Raw genomic sequence first — 17,938 nt, 5'->3', positions numbered from 1 at the left:
TGTCTTTCTGTCTGTCCGTCTGTGGTGTCTGTCAAGAAAACTTAAAGGGTACCTACTTCCCGCAGATCTAGAATACAGTCATGAAATTGGACAGGTAGCTAGGTCTTATAGCAGAAATAGGTGAAGAAAAGCTCCGAAAACCGTGCATTGGTGGTGATATTACAAAAAATACCTACTTAATTAAAATGTGTTCATGAACAAATAATTAGTATTTTTAATTTTCAAATTAAGATAACTATACCAAGTAGAGTATCATATGAAAGAGCTTTACCTGTACATTCTAAAACAGATTTTTATTTATTTTTATGCATAATAGTTTTTAATTTATCGTGCAAAATGTCGAAAAAATACCCGAGTACGGAACCCTCGGTAGCTATCTGCATGCCAAATTTCAGTGCGATCCGTCCATTAGTTTGAGCTGTGCGGTGTAGATCAGTCAGTCAGTCAGACACCTTTTCCTTTAATATATTTAGACAATATGCTATAGTCTGGGTAACATTGATTAATTCTTTACAAAACACGTATATTGCACGTAGGTATATTGCATAAGCTGTTGTTCGAGCAATATCAATGTTGAAAGCATTCGTGGGACCTTCGTCTTGCTTCATGGCAGCCAATACTGGACTACAATCGGCATACAAAATTAAATAAACATAGATCTTAGTTAAATAGGTTTACTTTATTCGCAATACCTATTCATAATCGATAGATCCTCCGTTGTTACAACTTACAAGAGAAGCTGTTGGAACCCGGAGTTCAAATCTATAGGTATTGAACAACTAAAATCAATTTAAAACTAGCAAATCCTCAGTCTACAGTTTAGACAGGTAAGTAGTACGTTTAGCAGCAGTTTCAGGTTTGAGGAGTTAGAAGTTTAATAACAAAGTTCCACAATAACAATTCGCAATCGGCAGATCCTTCTACATGCAAGGCCTCGTGGTTTAGATGGATAGTATCCCTGCAGCATCAGAAATACGACTTTGAATTCACAAAATGGAAAAATGTAATGGGAACGAAGTTTCATAAGATTCGATTCATTAGAAGTTGTCGCAAAAGGTACAAATATACGAAAGTGAAGGTTAATTTATAAAAAGGAATCAAGTGGCATTCGGGCAATTGGGGAAAAGTGGAATAAAATCGCCACCTTTAACTTTTCGAAGCAGGTGAAGGAAAGCACTGTAACGAGTGAGTGGCTCCGATAAAAGCGATGAATAGGTATAAGATTATCATGGTCGCTACGTCTATAAATAATCTGACTTGAACGATTTACGAGTTAAATCCTGAACCTTCCAATTCATTATATTAGTCTCGGACTCAAAGATGGCCGTGTCTACCTTAGCATTATGTATGCTGAGACCTTAGGTAGCTACACGAGCATACATGAAGTTAGATCTTACATGCAGAACCTACCTACAGAACACAATTAATCTTACTGTTACAACTCGGTTGGTGTAAGTTGGTACGAGTAAACTGGCTGGCAAATTGTGTAATTCGACAACGCATTTTTCTGTAGAAAGTACGTGTGAATGGAATAGTACGCACGCACCGTGGTACGAATCTATTGTTTATTTACGTGTTACGGATACAGCTATCCTTACCTATCTATATAGAACCCAGGCATAGCCGGGGGAGCTAACATGTCGTCTAGCAGCCCAGCTACGTGTGGAAATATGCCATCTCATCACGTTCCGGCACATAGAGTCATCAAGGTCTGCAGCCAGCTCTGTACGTGATCTCTGGTGCTAACCGACCACAGAACGGTAGAGGGGAAATCGATATAAAATCGATAGAGTTAGTTTTAAGGTAGCATTAATCTAGCATAAGTAGTATTTGTAATTTAGATAAGATATAGTTAAGTAAAGGCCTTCGTGTCCCAACGTCGACACGAATGTCCTAATAAAATCATTTTCACAACCAAAAAGGACTTCTGCCTTCAACCCCCGCTCCAGGTAGCCGCCCTTACGTAACTGGCGCAGTCTTAAAGGATAGTCCTGGATGTTCAAGGTCGTCGTGGTGCATCCCCTAAAATCAGGTCAACGCCGTCAACTTCCTTGTCGGGACTACAGAACCTACGAGGAGCAGAGCTGTCATAGGAGCTGCCGCTGAAGACTTCGAGTCATACTGGAAATCGATGGATCGAAGCTCGCCAGCGACTTTGGTTTTGTAAGTACATGAAATCCTTTTTATTGGTTGTTATATTAACTTTTGCGCAGGGTACTATAATTTTATAACTAATACGATTTTTTATTACGATTTTCACCCGCGTAGTAGATACTTTCATTTTATTGAGTTTTGGTAATTTAATTATTTGATACCTTTAGGTAGGACAGTTTAGAATATTTAAAAAATGACGGAACTTAGCCAAGTAGATTTGTTAGATAGAATAAATAAGTCACTTAAGTTTTTACCGAATTTTGATGGAAATTCTTATACTTTAACGAGATTTATTAATTTAGCCGACCAATTAGTGCGCTCATTTTTAAATCCAGGTCAAGAGTATGAGCTTTCAAACCTTTCCTTGATTAGCGGAATTCTTAATAAAATTACCGGATCTGCAGCAAGAACTATATCAGCCTACGGAATTTCCGATGATTGGAATAAAATTAAAGATACATTAGTTAACAGTTTTTCCGATTACCGAGATGAAATAACCTTACTAACAGACTTATCATATTTAATTCAAGGTCCAGATACAGTACAAATATTTTACGAAAAAGTTCAAAATTTACTCTGCACACTTATTACGTATGTAGAGCTACACGAAACTGTCAAAACTACTGTCGAAGTAAAAATAACACTCTATCAAAAGTTAGCCCTTAAAACGTTCTTAAAAGGTTTAAGAGAACCTTTAGGGTCAAGAGTAAGGTGTATGAGACCCCCCACGCTGCAAACTGCTCTTGAATTTGCCAAAGAAGAATTAAATATAATACATCTACAGAACAGAACTAAATTTTTTCAAAATTATCATAAGCATACTCGTAGACCTTATTATTTTTATTCACAGCGAAATTATTATAGTGGTACGAATTTCCCTTCTAGATCACGAAAATACTCAATGTCCCAAAAACACATTCCTTCAGAACCTCAATACCCTTCAAACACTTATATCCCATGCCAACCTCACCCTGAACCAAAAATTTGCCCACAGGTGGACTTAAATCTACACAGTACACTGGAAACTCCGGAACGTAAAATTCCTGTGTATAATAATATATCGGACCAATATTATAATTCCCAACAATACGTGCCGACCCGGTGTGAAAATGAAATTGACACCGTTGCTGACGATAGGCAAAATTACGATTTCATAATATCACGTTTGCCCATAGAACAGTTAAATGCAGAGGAGACAATGAATTTAATTAACCTTTGTAAAGAATTTCCAGATGTATTTCTTTCTAATATAGGTATAACTGTCGATTTCCGACAACTTAATAAATTAGATAAAAAGAATCCGAGTGATTTTACCAACTTTCTGGATAAAATCGGGAGGTCTTTGTACTTTACGACTTTAGACATACAAAATTCATATACAATTTCCGAAGATCTTATGGACAGTGTCCTTCAAGGCCTACAAAATTGTACAACCCTTTTTGACAAAATTGTAATTTTTTCAACATCCTTGCAGGAACACATACTCAATTTGCGAGATTTGTTCGAACGACTTAGAAACTTCAATTTAATAATCCAGTTAGATAAATCTGAATTTTTCAAACGCGAAACGCCATTCTGTCACATGTATTCTCCAGATGGTATAAAACCAAACCCACATTATGTTTTACATATTTTAAATTACCCATTACCTAAAAATCGCCAGCAGATTAAGGATTTTTTAGGCATCCTTGGCTTTTACAGAAGATTCATACCCGACTTCGCAAGTGTAACCAAGCCTTTAACATCGTGCTTGAAGAAAGGAGCGAAATTAAATTTTGATTCAGAATTCGTCAATTGTTTCAGACAGTGTCAAATTCTTGTTAAAAATATGCCTATCCTAGCATATACAGATTCTGGAAAAGAATTAAATTTAACCACATACGCATCAGAAACCACTTTAAGTGCAACGCTTACGCAAGGCCCTCTTGGCGCCGATATGCCTATTGCCTACTCTTCCAGAACTTTGAATGATAGTGAAACTAAATATCCTACGAATAAAAAAGAACTTCTTGCAATAGTCTGGGCCACAAAATACTTTAGGCCGTATCTTTTTGGTAAAAAGTTTAATTTGATTTCTAATTTTCAAAATTTACTCAAGTTCAAAGAATTAGGTCCACGTATTACGCGATGGAATTTAAAGTTAAGTGAATACGATTATACAATTATTAATAAAAAGGTTTCAGAAACGAACACGGATACCCCGTTAAATAAATCCAGGTCCGTTAATCATTTGGAAAAATCAAAATTACAGGCAAAGTCACAGGAAAAGCCGAGTTTAAGTCAAATTAACACTAAGCATACGAAGGTACAGAATCCTATTTCCAAAATTCCTAACCAAACCTCGAATTCCCAACACCATACTATACATTTATATACACGAAAGAAAATTCGCGGTCCCTTTACAAAATCACGTTTTAAAAGACAGGTAATAAAGTAAATTAATTAGATAGGTATGTGCAATTCTTTCCAGACATTAAATTACAAAGATATAGAATTTGTCTTTTCACACGATCAACTTTCAGCCAACCGATAGGACTACTATATTCCTATGTTTTACCAAGAACTATAACACTATATCTTTAAAATAATTAGTTTTTGCAATTAGATAATTATTTCAACACATATATACATTCTTTACTATAGACCTTTTACATTTTAGAATTTATTATTTCTTCTAAATTATAGCAAAACTAGGTGTACCACTAACTGGAAAAAGGTTAAGAAAGCTCTTACTTGTGTCACATTGTGACTATAGAATAATGAGCAAATTTAGCATAAAGTAGGTATACCTAATGCTCACTTCCTGTAAATTTTCGTGCCTTGAACCGAAAATATGCAAGAAATCTTGAGCAGAACCTACATCATTCCCAGATCAAAAGTAAGTAGAAATGGTTAGATCATTGATAACTCAATGTACTTACCTACACCTTATTCAAAAATATAATATAATTTTAAAAAGTTCTTTCTAAAAGTAAGTAGGTATATAATAAGTCATAGTTACCTATCTAGTTATAACGAGTAGACAGTTAGCTTATCATTTAACAAAATTCATGCAGTTGTAGTCCTTAGGTTTCTTTTTACATTACATTTAGTTCAGATTTTTTTATCAATTTAGCTCGAATTAATTAGTACATTCTGTCAATTATACCACTTTGCTTTTAATATACCTATCGTAGTAGTTATAGTACCATATGCACATTTTTATCTCAACCAATTCTAAGGTTTTCATTTACATTGAGGCTGAATGCCCGAAGGTCAGTTCTTCAAAACTACGTGAGCAGAAAATATCACTCACTGAGGAACCAATTTATCCGGAGAACACATCAACTACTGTCACAGGAGATAGATGAAACGTGATAATCCACGCCTATCTCTCTGTCTAAGGAGGCTCAGAGAAAGCAGCTCAACCATTATCCATGAATTAAGAACTACTTCAATACTACCAGTATGCCGCAATATTCGGCTTCACTTTCAACGGTACGACTCGACTAGCCCATTACAGATGCTTCATCTTCACGAACGAAGTCCAGCAGCAGCCCTCCAGACTGAGGGTGGAAACCTCCGAGGACGTTCCGGCGACATTTCCGTTAAAATTACTACAATGGTCGCCGCACTGAGGGTGGAGGTGTTACGGATACAGCTATCCTTACCTATCTATATAGAACCCAGGCATAGCCGGGGGAGCTAACATGTCGTCTAGCAGCCCAGCTACGTGTGGAAATATGCCATCTCATCACGTTCCGGCACATAGAGTCATCAAGGTCTGCAGCCAGCTCTGTACGTGATCTCTGGTGCTAACCGACCACAGAACGGTAGAGGGGAAATCGATATAAAATCGATAGAGTTAGTTTTAAGGTAGCATTAATCTAGCATAAGTAGTATTTGTAATTTAGATAAGATATAGTTAAGTAAAGGCCTTCGTGTCCCAACGTCGACACGAATGTCCTAATAAAATCATTTTCACAACCAAAAAGGACTTCTGCCTTCAACCCCCGCTCCAGGTAGCCGCCCTTACGTAACTTACGACTAGATTCGTATTTATTTATGGATTTATAATGGATTAATGTATAATCAAGTCGCCACGAATGATATGGTCGGGTGGTAGGTAAGAGCATTAAAATTTCAATTACTTTATAACGTTGATTCTACTTTCTATGTAGGAGCCAGAAATTAACAGTTCGAAATGCGCCCAGTACCCTTAGTACGAGATTTTATGTCTCACCAACGTTGATAGTATTCGAGTGTCGAAAACCTTCCGCATTATAGTAAACTGGATCTTACCTGCCTTGTTTTAAAGCTCAAGTTTGTCTACACATCTACAGCCAGCGCTCCAAGCAGAAACGTTGCGAAATTAAAATCAGTGGCATTGAATTTTTGACTTCAACTCTAGGCCTTTTAGGTCCATTTTACTTTGACGGTATTGTGTTTCGACTCTCGAATTCTAGCAACGTTTGGTGAGACGTAAAATCTTATACTAAGCGTACCTACAGGTCTGAAAAGAGCCCGAATAGCGATCTATAAAATAAATGTTGATGTTGGTGAAAATCTATTGTAAATCGATGCACGTGATTTTCATCAAACGTTCGTAAAAGCCCGTAGCGTAAGCCTCTAAGGTATGCCTATAAACATGTCATCGGGTCCTATTGCTATATTGGTAGCCATAGTTTTATCATTATTTTATACCTATTTATTTAGGTACACGGCCACCGCTTTCTGTATAAGTATTTTAATAATATACTTCACTTCGTCTTTAATTTTAATAGAAATATTTTAATTACGTTAACCGTTAATGATTTTAGCGCGTTGAACTCTTTTCTAGGTGTCGTCTCTAATATTTTGTCACTATCTAAAATATGTTTGTGTCTAATACTAAGGTACACTTTCGGTTTCGGTGCTAATTTGAATTAATGAATGTTCGTTTCGTTTTATTTCTTGATCCAATACATTACATAATATATTAACAGATATACTTACCTACTTAAAAACTTAATCAGCATCTTTGAATGTGTCGTGCCAACGGGTCTAAGGGCACATTAGTAGCTAAGGGGCTCGAACTCGGCTAAATGTTGTGATATAATAGTAAGTAACCACAGCGCTGTTTTTCTGTTTGGGCCTTAACGATAATCCTATAATATAGTCTTGGTGACTATAAAATATTTTAAGTTAAACAAAAAAAGAAAATAAAAACCTAACAAAAAGGGAAAAGTTTGTGTTTTGCACTAACGTCTCGGTACTTCAAGAGGTTTTTCGGCGTGAGACTCGTGAGAGTCCTGTTATCGACTGCCTTTTAGGGTAAGTGGAGGGCACCAGAGGGCAAGTAAGGTCGTCCATGCGATGGACCGACTAAAATAAATCGAGCTGGTCGCAATGTTTCTTCGTATCTTCCGGAGTTTTCCTATTTTTTTTTTAGTATTCCTGAATAGTAAGTAGTACCTGTATTTCTTAGTAAGTAATTTTTATCGTCATTATAATATCCTGTCACCCTCCTCGGTGATGTGAGCCGACACTACTCTTCTTCAAGCCGATCTATCGGACGCCTTTACTTCAACTCAGTCTCAGCCAGACCCATCTTTTCAGTTTCAAAATCTTCTCAAGAGTTTAATCCGCATTAGCTCTTGAATCTAATTCAAGATAGTTTGAAGCCATTTAAATTCCAGCATTCCAGACACATTTCTGTTTATTATTACGCTAGTGACCGTGAGCAACCTTGATAGAATCTATAAATAGATCAGAAATCTCGGGCGTTATATTATGAAGAGGCTCTCTACGTCACAATTTATCATGAAACATAAGTACCTATAGAATGTCTCATATTATTATGCCTCATAGTATAGTTGAGTTCTGACGTAGTGATGTGACATCATTACTGTGATGATTCGGAAAACCTCGTCCCGCACATGCGTACTATATTCCTTGTCGATGTTTTACTCGTTTTTACTTACTCTTGCCATGTGCGACGATTCGGCGAGCCCCAGCTCAGACGTCTCGCGCCGAGCGTTCGGTACGGACTGTACAAAGGGCTCGATAAAAGTGTACGGGTGATAAAAATATTCAAATTTAGCGCGATTTTGTATAAACATTTCAAAATATCTGTGAAGGTAGACCTTATTTATTGTGGTTGACAAATTAAGTGCAGTGTCGTTTTATGGATGTGCCCAGTTGGGTTATCTCACGTTATGTTTAGTGTTTAACATGAAGTGCCGGTTTTGTGGATGGGGTAATTTCTACGGTAATGATGTTTTGTAATGAGGTCTAAATTATCGCAGGATGTAGTCAATGCCGAGTGTAGTCAAAACTCATATACTTATGTTTACGAGCCATCAGAGTTGTTATCCATTAACTCTAGAAGTTATATAGCTTTAGGGAATGCGATATTATTCAGAACGAGTATCCAATTACTGTATCATCAATATCACATTAGTCATTAGGATTTAGGAACCTACCTATTGAGAATCAAAAGACTACCTATGATATTCTTGATGCTATCATAATCAAAGCATGATAATATGTCACGTGGGGAGCTCTCAGATTTTCACTCGGCTTTGGTTAAAAATGGTTGTACTTACTGGAATTTTGTTATTAAATCAAGGTCTAGGTATGACTATATCAATTTAATGAGAATAAAAATAGTTGAAACTAAATATTGTACCTACGTCTATTATGCTACGGTTCGTCTAACATTCAAAAAAATAAATGTTCCAATAACACCAACAAAAACCTGTTATTAGAATACGCTAAACAAATGATGCTTGTTGCTATGTTATATGGATGTTGGTGACTAAAAATGCTTTAAAATCGAAACTTCTATTGCAGTCAAACGGAGGGTTGCATTTCATTTACAAAATGCACAGAAATATCACCCCAATATTTGTTGAGTGCACCCTACATCGCCTCCTAGTGGATCATCGGTAACTCGGTAGTTGCAGCGTCAAAATAAAACTACGGAAAGTCATACTTCTAGCAAATCCCACAAATGGCTTCAATCTCTGGTTTACAGGGACACTAACTAGACTTGTGAATAAGAGAATTTGCGCTGATGTTTGAAGTGGGTACCTACTACCTACTTAAATCTTTCTTTGCATCTGCAAAGTTTTGCTTGTAATGAATAGTGGCCTGGCGCGTGCAGGTCATAGAGGCATGAAAAATCTGCTTCCCCTACCGAGTTGTAATAATTCAATGCTTATTTTTCATCATGACCTACCATTAAATAAGCTTCTACCTAAATGTATATTATATACCCTAGCTTCAAACACTGTGCACACCACTTGCACTGTGCACTGGTAATGATCTTAAGGTGAACAAAATATAGCTATGCATAAAAAATATACGCCTAGTAGGTACCCTTATCTACCTATTACCAAAGAATACACTTGAGTATTTAAGTACCTACTAGGTACATAAAGAAGTGACAGACAACCCCACAAAGAAAGGCTACGTTTAGTCGTAATATTATGTGAAACATTGTCCTTGTACCGCTTGATTTACGTATATATAGCGCTGTTTTTGTCAATAATAGATGTTTAAATCTGCCCTTGTATTATAATGTAAGTATCGAGGGTATGATATTACTGTGGCAAACTTTAAATATGTGTCTTCTTAAAACTTGAACAAAATTCGCAGTAGGTAATTATCTTAGGTGATTAAACAGTGTGGCTAATTCCGTTGTACACAATCTCTAAACTAATCTAAAATGGCACGTCTAAATCTATTGCTATCCCTTTCATAATGTTGCTTGCGGAAAAGGATAGCACTAGATTTAGACCTGCTAATTTAGTTTAGTTTAGAGTTTGTGTACAAGAGAATCGGCCCCAAATAGGTATGTAAATTAAGCAGTAACAAAATGCAATGAATCAATTGTTAGGTTATTTCGGGTAGGTAATCTAATGAATATTTAATTGCGAAACTCATTGTCATTGTGTGAATTTGACAAACTGTATAATAAACAAGGTCATCATTATAATATTTAAAAATTACGGAAATACCTAAGTAAGGGCCAGTTTCACAACTGCCAAATAAACTTAATTTAACGGATAAATTTGACATTTTGACAGGCTCCCAAAACAAAAGTTTATCTGGAGGTTTTGACTTGTGAAACTGGCCCTAAGTAATTTTAATTTTGGACTGAAGAGTTGAAAGTACTTGGAGTTTTAACTTAGATTTCTCTTATCTACATATCTAGGTTTACATATCTAGCCTATCATACAGGAACATCGTGAGGAACCCTGCCTGCCTGAGAGTTCTTCACAATGTTCCCAAAAGTGTGTGAAGTGTCTCAACCAATCTGCACTGGTAGACGATGGCCGAAGCGTTCTTATTCTAAGAGGAGACCCATCATTACTCTATGCCCGTACTCAGTAGCAGAGATAATATATTATTCAGTAGTGAGCCGGTGATGGGCTGATGAGCATGATAGACCATGTTTATATCCAGTTACCCACTAATTTACCAAAACACCTAAATCTACATTCTATAATGTATCCCTTTGTTATGGGACTATTTGAAAACCAAAATACTCCGTTCTGCTCACTCATGCATTCAGGTAGACGGTAGGCAAGAAAAAAACTACACCTGACAAAATGCTTTTATCCCACCTGTCTGCACAACTTTTGCCGAAAAGCTCTATTCACAGCTTGACATGGGTCAATATGGCCTAACAGGTTTTGTACTGTTCAACACTATGCATCTGGTCCGCCAGGTGCGTTACTTATCTACCTAAAATGTGTGGTCCAACTTGAATTCCGGTTATCGTTTATTTTATCTCTTCGGTACCTATTCTGTACCTGCTTGTAATTTTTAAAGAAAATTAGGTCGTTATAATTTTATTTCTTGTCTATTTCGTAAGACAAATATTTCCTGTTCTTGCCTCAGTCTAGTTTACGAGGAATTTATATTTGAAAATTAATTGGAAATTACGACACGCCGCCCCGCTTGCTTGTGTGATATACCAGACCATGTAAGTATAAGAGGCAAGGTAGCTCGTATGCCGCTCCCTTCCTCAACTCAATTACCCAATATCCTCATCAGACATCGACCTAGTTGTTACTATTTGGACATTTCTTTTTTAGTCCTTCCTGTAATGCTCTTGGTAAAGACGTTACAACTACGTCACAGCAGATGTCACAGAGTGTAACTGCAATACACTGCTCTATCTAAACTACAATTATCCCAAATACAATACCTTTTATTAAAACACACATAGGTGCTTATACATTTGCAAATATATGAGAAATATATTAAGTGTGTGATATAGGTATGTATAGTACCTATATGAGACGATGTTTTGTAGGGATTTATAATATACTAGATGATGCCTGCGACTTCGTTCGCGTGGATTTAGGTTTTCAAAATCCCACGGGAACTCTTTGATTTTCGGGATAAAAAGTAGCGTTTCCTTGGGATGCACGCTATCTCTGTACCAAATTGCGTCAAAATCGGTCGAAAGGATGAGCCGAGAAAAGCTAGCAAACAGACAGACACACTTTCGCATATTTATAATTTTAGTATGGAGTATGCGGATTTTTGTGAGTAGAAAAAAATTAGAGAAAAACACTTCTTTCAGGAGTAAATGTAATGATTGTTTATAATTATCTAATACATATAGAAGCAGATAGGTGGGTATTAATAATCAGCTGTAGGTATATATTTCGCAACTTGAGAGTCAAGGTTACATACATAGATTTACCGATAACTTTGATAAGTGAAATTGATAATAACAAACAGGATCAGTATGTTTGCAACATGTTAGCATTGTTTTAAGATAACGAATCACGATTAAAATATCTGTTCTGTTGAAATTAATTTATCAGTAAGTACAGATACTTTAATCAAGAGGAACCAATTAAAATCTATTGCACTATAATTGTCGTACCTACTCCTAGCACAAGCTTGACGCTTAGTTGGAGGGGTAAAGGGAATATTAGTCATTTAACATGGCTAATATTCTTTTTAAAACATCCAAATATATATAAAAGGAAAAAGTGACTGACTGAGTGACTGACTGATCTATCAACGCACAGCTCAAACTACTGGACGGATCGGGCTGAATTTTTGCATGCAGATGATTCATGATTATTACGTAGGCATCCGCTAAGGATTTTCAACCCCTAAGGTGAAATAGGGGTTTGAAATTTGTGTAGTCCACACGGATGAAGTCGCGAGCATAAGCCAATAGCTGATATATTTGAACGTACCTAAGTGGGTCTAATACTATTATCTTTTAGCAAGTAAAACCCATCACGTGTAAATCACGCGCAAAAATAGAAAATACAGGTTTTTTAACATACCTACCTACTTATTATCAATTCAGAATTTAAGGCACCCAATGTTGTTTTTATTAGGCAGGAATTCGTCCAAATTTACATAAAACCATGATTCTCGCTATTCAGAGCCATATCGGCGTGACTTTGCGTAACTTTGTATAAAGACGCGGGAATGAACCGGGTTCATTGTGGGCGTTATCAGAATGCTAAAGCTATAAATAGCCTCGGGACATCCTCGACCTTATCACGAGTTCTTGACCTAGACCTTGGTCAGTGGCGGGACACTTATTACTAAACTTTGAACTCCAATAAAAACAAGTGGATTTCATAAATCAGTATATATTTACTTGTACTTCCATGCCATTTATCGCGAGGAAACTAGCATGCCTGAGAGTTCTCTATAATGTTCTCAGAAAGGTGTGTGAAGTCTGCCAATCCACACTTGTCCAGCGTGGTAGACTATGAACCCTTTTCATTGTGAAGACAGACCCTTGCTCAGTAGTGAATTGGGTATGATGATGATACCTCCATGATTAAGGTTAATGGTAATTTTTTTGTTCAGTTACCAAACCCCGACCTGTGCAACAACTCGTTTTGGTTTTATTGACTGTCAAAAAACGGAAACCGTCACCACAGCTTTACGACAAAACTGCCGTAACATAACTTTAACCGCCTGTCGTGCGAATGATCACTGAACCTTACTCTCGTAACTATTCATTCATCGCATCACTGATTAGTGATTACAGATTACTAATTATTTATTTATCAGCTACCTACTACAATTGACTACTGGGGAGGTTTACCTTTTAAAATGTAATTATGTAGATAAATTGGAAACTGGGTAGGTAGCTTACCCCGCAACACGCGTAGGTTATATCTACTTTAAGCTAAATCTAATCAGTCTTTACAAAGTCAGATTGGATTGAATATTTTGTGATGAGGCATCAGTTACTTAGTAATTATAGGGTTTGATTTACATTTTGTTTATTTTATCTTGTAATGTGGATTCTAATGGCAACGCAAGGCAGCGATGCCAGGCAGAATCGATTCACTGAGTTAGAAATATTTTTTATTATAATAAAAAAATCTTGTTGTTCTGATTTTTATACCACTTGGCATTGACTATATTACAAACTGAATAGAGGTACAAACTACTTATTGATTTATTATTACGGCTGCAAGGTAGACTGCCCGACAGTGTTCAAATCGAAAGCAAAACTTTAAGCCATGATTGATATTATTGGGAGGCATAGTGCGCGTGAAAGCAAAGGAGGTTGAATTATGTTAGTGCGGGGTTGTGCGGGGGCTGGCGGGGAGCTGCGCCACTCCTTGGCGGAACGCACCAAGGCCTTGGCGGCCAAGTGCCACGCACTGCGATCCCCAGCGTTGCCGCGGGAATCTAGAAGTGCAGATCGCCGTCGCATCAAGGGCCGCAAGTCGCAGACGCGTTGGTACGTCAAGGTTAGTTGAGATCCTGCTCTTTATGAAAACTTACAATTATTTAAACAAGCTAGGCCCTGGAACTTGAAAGGTACCAGTACGCCTGCAAGCATAGGACGTTGATGTAACGGAGCAGAAAGCTGCGCCAGTACCTACTTGGAAAACGCACCAAGGCCTTGCAGGCCAAACAGCACTTGCTGTGTTGTTGCCCTGCCCTGTGTTGGTTCGTCAAGGTAAGTTGTGATCCTGGTTAATGTGAGAAATACGAAAGCAATCAACATGACATTCTGAAGCAGCGAATGTAGTAGAAACCAATACACTCAAACGTATACGTAACGTAGATAGATTGCACCCACGACTTGATTCTGTAGGATCAAATCTCCGTCGGGTTAAACATGGGACTAAATCACGTTGGTATGTAATAGTTTTTTCAATTGTCAAATTCCAACATTGTTGTCTGCATAGTCTGAAAACCTTCGATCAATAAAATAAGTCATACTAAGTATTATTATCCAATTTGAAAACCCAATTAGGTAGATAAGCTGTAATTGTTCACACACTAAAGTAGATAACATATTTAGATAGGCACATTCTATATAATATATTCCTATCCTGCATTCTAGATTCGGGGATTACCTATTCTTCTTTCAGAACCTACTAGACATACCTACTACTTTCAAGCACTCAAAATTAAGTAGATCCTAACTTAGGAACATAACTTAAATCTAAATCTTCTAAATATATATAAAAGGAAAAGGTGACTGACTGACTGACTGACTGACTGACTGATCTATCAACGCACAGTGCAAACTACTGGACGGATCGGGCTGAAATTTGGCATGCAGATAGCTATTATGACGTAGGCCTCCGCTTAAAAAAGATTTTTGACAATTCCACCCCTAAGGACTAAGGGGGTGAAATAGGGGTTTGAAATTTATGTAGTCCACGCGGACGAAGTCGCGAGCATAAGCTACTTTAAAGATATGAGTAGGGTTTTGGTAGTCATGTTGCTCTTCATAAAAGATGTTGTTTGTTTTATAAAATTAACACCGGTAACAAACAAAATTAACGGAAACCGATGTTCCACTCATCTGGTGAATCACTCCCGCAGCGGTAGTAGTGACAAACTGTTTAGCGATTGATTTTATTATTCATAATATTTCATTCAAATGAAAATGAGTCATATAAAGTAAAATATATTATATATAAGTAATTGCGGTATTTTTTGCTTCGACATCGAGAGTCAAGACACGGGCATTACCTACTCGTATCCACTAGACTAGAGGCAGCCGCGGTATTTCAAGCCGAGTCGTTCTTGCCACAACTACGTTATAGCTAGTGATATTTGATTACTAAAAACGCGCATACCTAACTGCGAAAAGTTAGAGGTGCGTGTCCGGATCGAATACCTGACCTCGGACATGAGGCTGACGCGCGACGTCTTAACCACTAGGCTATCACCGATCTATCTCAAATGTATACGAAGCTATTAAGTATAGACGCGCTCTAATACTTTTTGTTATATAAGCAGCTATGATACTATTTTGATATTCACTTACAAGCACCTACAATGTGCTAATGATGAGTCTAAAGCATTATAACCGCATAGTTAAAGGCTTCGTTAACAATGCAGGCCAAGGCTTTGAATATGTGTACGCTCGTCTGCGCCTACGTTTAGGAATGCACACTTGAAATCCAGTACAGTTCCGTATAATGTTATTGTAAGTGAACAGTTTTCCAGTTTCAAGGTATAGGTATTTGCATATACTTTTTCTGTGACCACATTCTTTTGAAAATAAATATTTAATTTTTCTATTGTCGTGCGTTGAATAGTTTCTTGAAATATATTTAGAAGACTAGAAACTATGTCCACTATTGCGACAACAAACATTGTCAACAACATGAGGTCATCATCATCAACCCATCGTTGAGCACAGGTCTCATCTTAGAATGAGAAGCGTTTAGGCGACAGTCAACCACGCTGGCCAAGTGAGGATTAGCAGAATTCACACACCTTTGAGAACATTGTGGAGAACTCTCAGCCCTCAGGCCAGGTTTCCTCACGATGATTGCTTTCACCGTCAAATCACTATAGATTATTGAATACAATACATTTTTGTTTCTATGATAAGATTTAGGTTATTGCTCTAGGCCGCGGTCAAAATAGGAATATATCGGAATTTGAAAATTTGATTGCATACATAAATGTAAGTTAACGCTAAATCAAAGAAGCAGAAAGTTTTCATACAAATTACAAACTCTGAAGAAGCCCTGCCCAGCTACAAAAAAGAAGTAAAAAAATCAGTAGCATCCGAGTCATTTACTAGTACTAAAATGTAGATTTCTTTTCTATGCACTCGTCGGTTGTTGAAGTCTGCATCAGTTTAGCAAATTGTGGGGAGACGGTCAAGTGGAATAAGTCGGCACTCCAATAGGCTGTGTTCAAGGATCGCTTCTGAACGCCGACCCTAACACAAGTGGTAGGTATAGTCTCATCGAGACACGTCTTTTTACTTGAAATCCTTTCACAGCAGCTTTTCCTGACGTTATTAAATTTTTACGCATCTATGAGAAGGGGAAAACTGTAGAGCTTTTATAATACTTTTGCGATGCATTTTAATTTTTTATAATTGTAGGGGTGTACGCTCAAACATTTCTTTTGAAGCAGAGCGTCAAAGGCGTCTTAAAATACCGTCATTTGTAAATTGTGTGTACTTAATTAGTCCTAATATTAAGCGCACATATAGCTTCTATCGCCTGAGCATCTAATCTGTAGCAGTCATACCAATCAATTTTCTCTACGGTAATTTAATTACTTATAAAATACTTAAACGCTTCTTCGATGCCCGAGTCATTCCAAGAGTGTCGATGGAAGAATAAGCTAAAACTCTCTCACCCAGCTGCTGAAAAGCAGCGCTCAGGCGATAGTAGCTATTGCACGTCTAGTCCAGTTTAAGCTTGGAAAATAAGATTTGCACCTGCGACGTAGGTCTTGACATTAATATTACTGGTAGTCATAGAATCGATGACTACTTACTTGGAATTTAATGAATAATACGACTTATGCTTATGAACGGCCCGTGAAAATATTCTCTGAGCTACTACGATTGGGCGCATATTTGTTATTTGCGATTTATACTTTGATAAAGTAAGTTTCACAAATATTTAAGCACTTAGTACTTTCTTATTTTTGGTTCTGCGGTAAACAAAATTGTAATGTGACTCATACGTATCTTGTCATAAACGCGGCAAACATTATCTAAGAGTTGGAAGCCACAGATAATTTCTGATTAAAATTACAAACATTCTAGGTAAGGTACTAGCTAGGTACGTAATCTCAGAATTCAGATCCAATTGTAAAAAGAGGTGACATCATTATCAGTTATTAGATAACTGATAGCAAAGTTGAAAAATGTTATCGGTCAAGAGGGTCAACTCTTATTTTACAAATAACAAAGAATACTAAGAAGTATGATACAGTTGTTGTTCTTTAATTGTGTTATGAATCACTGGATGTCGAGCGTCATTCGTAAAACAAAGTGGTGTATACACATACATGTATAAGTACAATTCTCGCTAATTATGTACCGTAACTGCTCACCGCTGTGTAACTAACAAGCAATCGTTAAAGGAATAAAATCGAATATAACAATACCAGCTGATGTTTATTGTACTTTATCAGTTGCATATTTGTAATTTACTCGGCCTTATGAAGCAAGCAGCAGTGGTCAATATTTTCTTCTGGTTTAGATTTGGTTGAGTTTGGTAGGCCCACTGCAGCCAGCACACTACTAAGCAATAAGCATGGGTTTCTTCTCAAAATGACACCATAATCCACCACGCTGGCAAAGTGCAGATTGAGACAACTTTGAGAACTTTATTGAGAACTCTCAGCTATACAGGGTTCCTTACTATAGTCTTCCTTCATCGATTATGAAGACGATGAGGGTTTGTAGATATGATAGATGATATTTAATTTCTTCGCCCGACCTCCGAATAAGAGGACGACGACACGACGTCTTACCACTAGGCTATCACCGCTTAGACTATGTAAATCATAATTTTATTCCATACAAATCGACAAA

General features: G+C 37.1%; 1 protein-coding gene across 6 annotated transcripts in view; it reads left to right on the top strand.

Moving 5' to 3' along the window:
- The window catches only part of Rgl (Ral guanine nucleotide dissociation stimulator-like), a 41,053-nt gene that overhangs the window by 1,716 nt on the left and 21,399 nt on the right, over positions 1–17,938 (top strand). For 2 of the 6 annotated variants that reach the window (XM_034969923.2, XM_034969899.2), the window contains exons 1-2: positions 8,161–8,383; positions 13,556–13,874. The exons of 2 other annotated variants lie outside the window; for them this stretch is intronic. In XM_034969923.2, coding sequence (XP_034825814.1) covers positions 13,695–13,874 — 180 coding nt within the window. In that variant the 5' untranslated portion in view covers positions 8,161–8,383; positions 13,556–13,694. Of the gene's footprint in view, positions 1–8,160; positions 8,384–13,555; positions 13,875–17,938 lie in introns of those variants that run through there. 2 more of the 6 variants (XM_034969914.2, XM_034969906.2) reach the window with 2 other exon arrangements.

The sequence above is a fragment of the Maniola hyperantus genome, chromosome 1 (genome assembly GCF_902806685.2).
Source record: "Maniola hyperantus chromosome 1, iAphHyp1.2, whole genome shotgun sequence".
Classification (NCBI taxonomy): Eukaryota; Metazoa; Arthropoda; class Insecta; order Lepidoptera; family Nymphalidae; genus Maniola; species Maniola hyperantus.
This window is presented reverse-complemented; position numbering and strand designations above follow the sequence as displayed.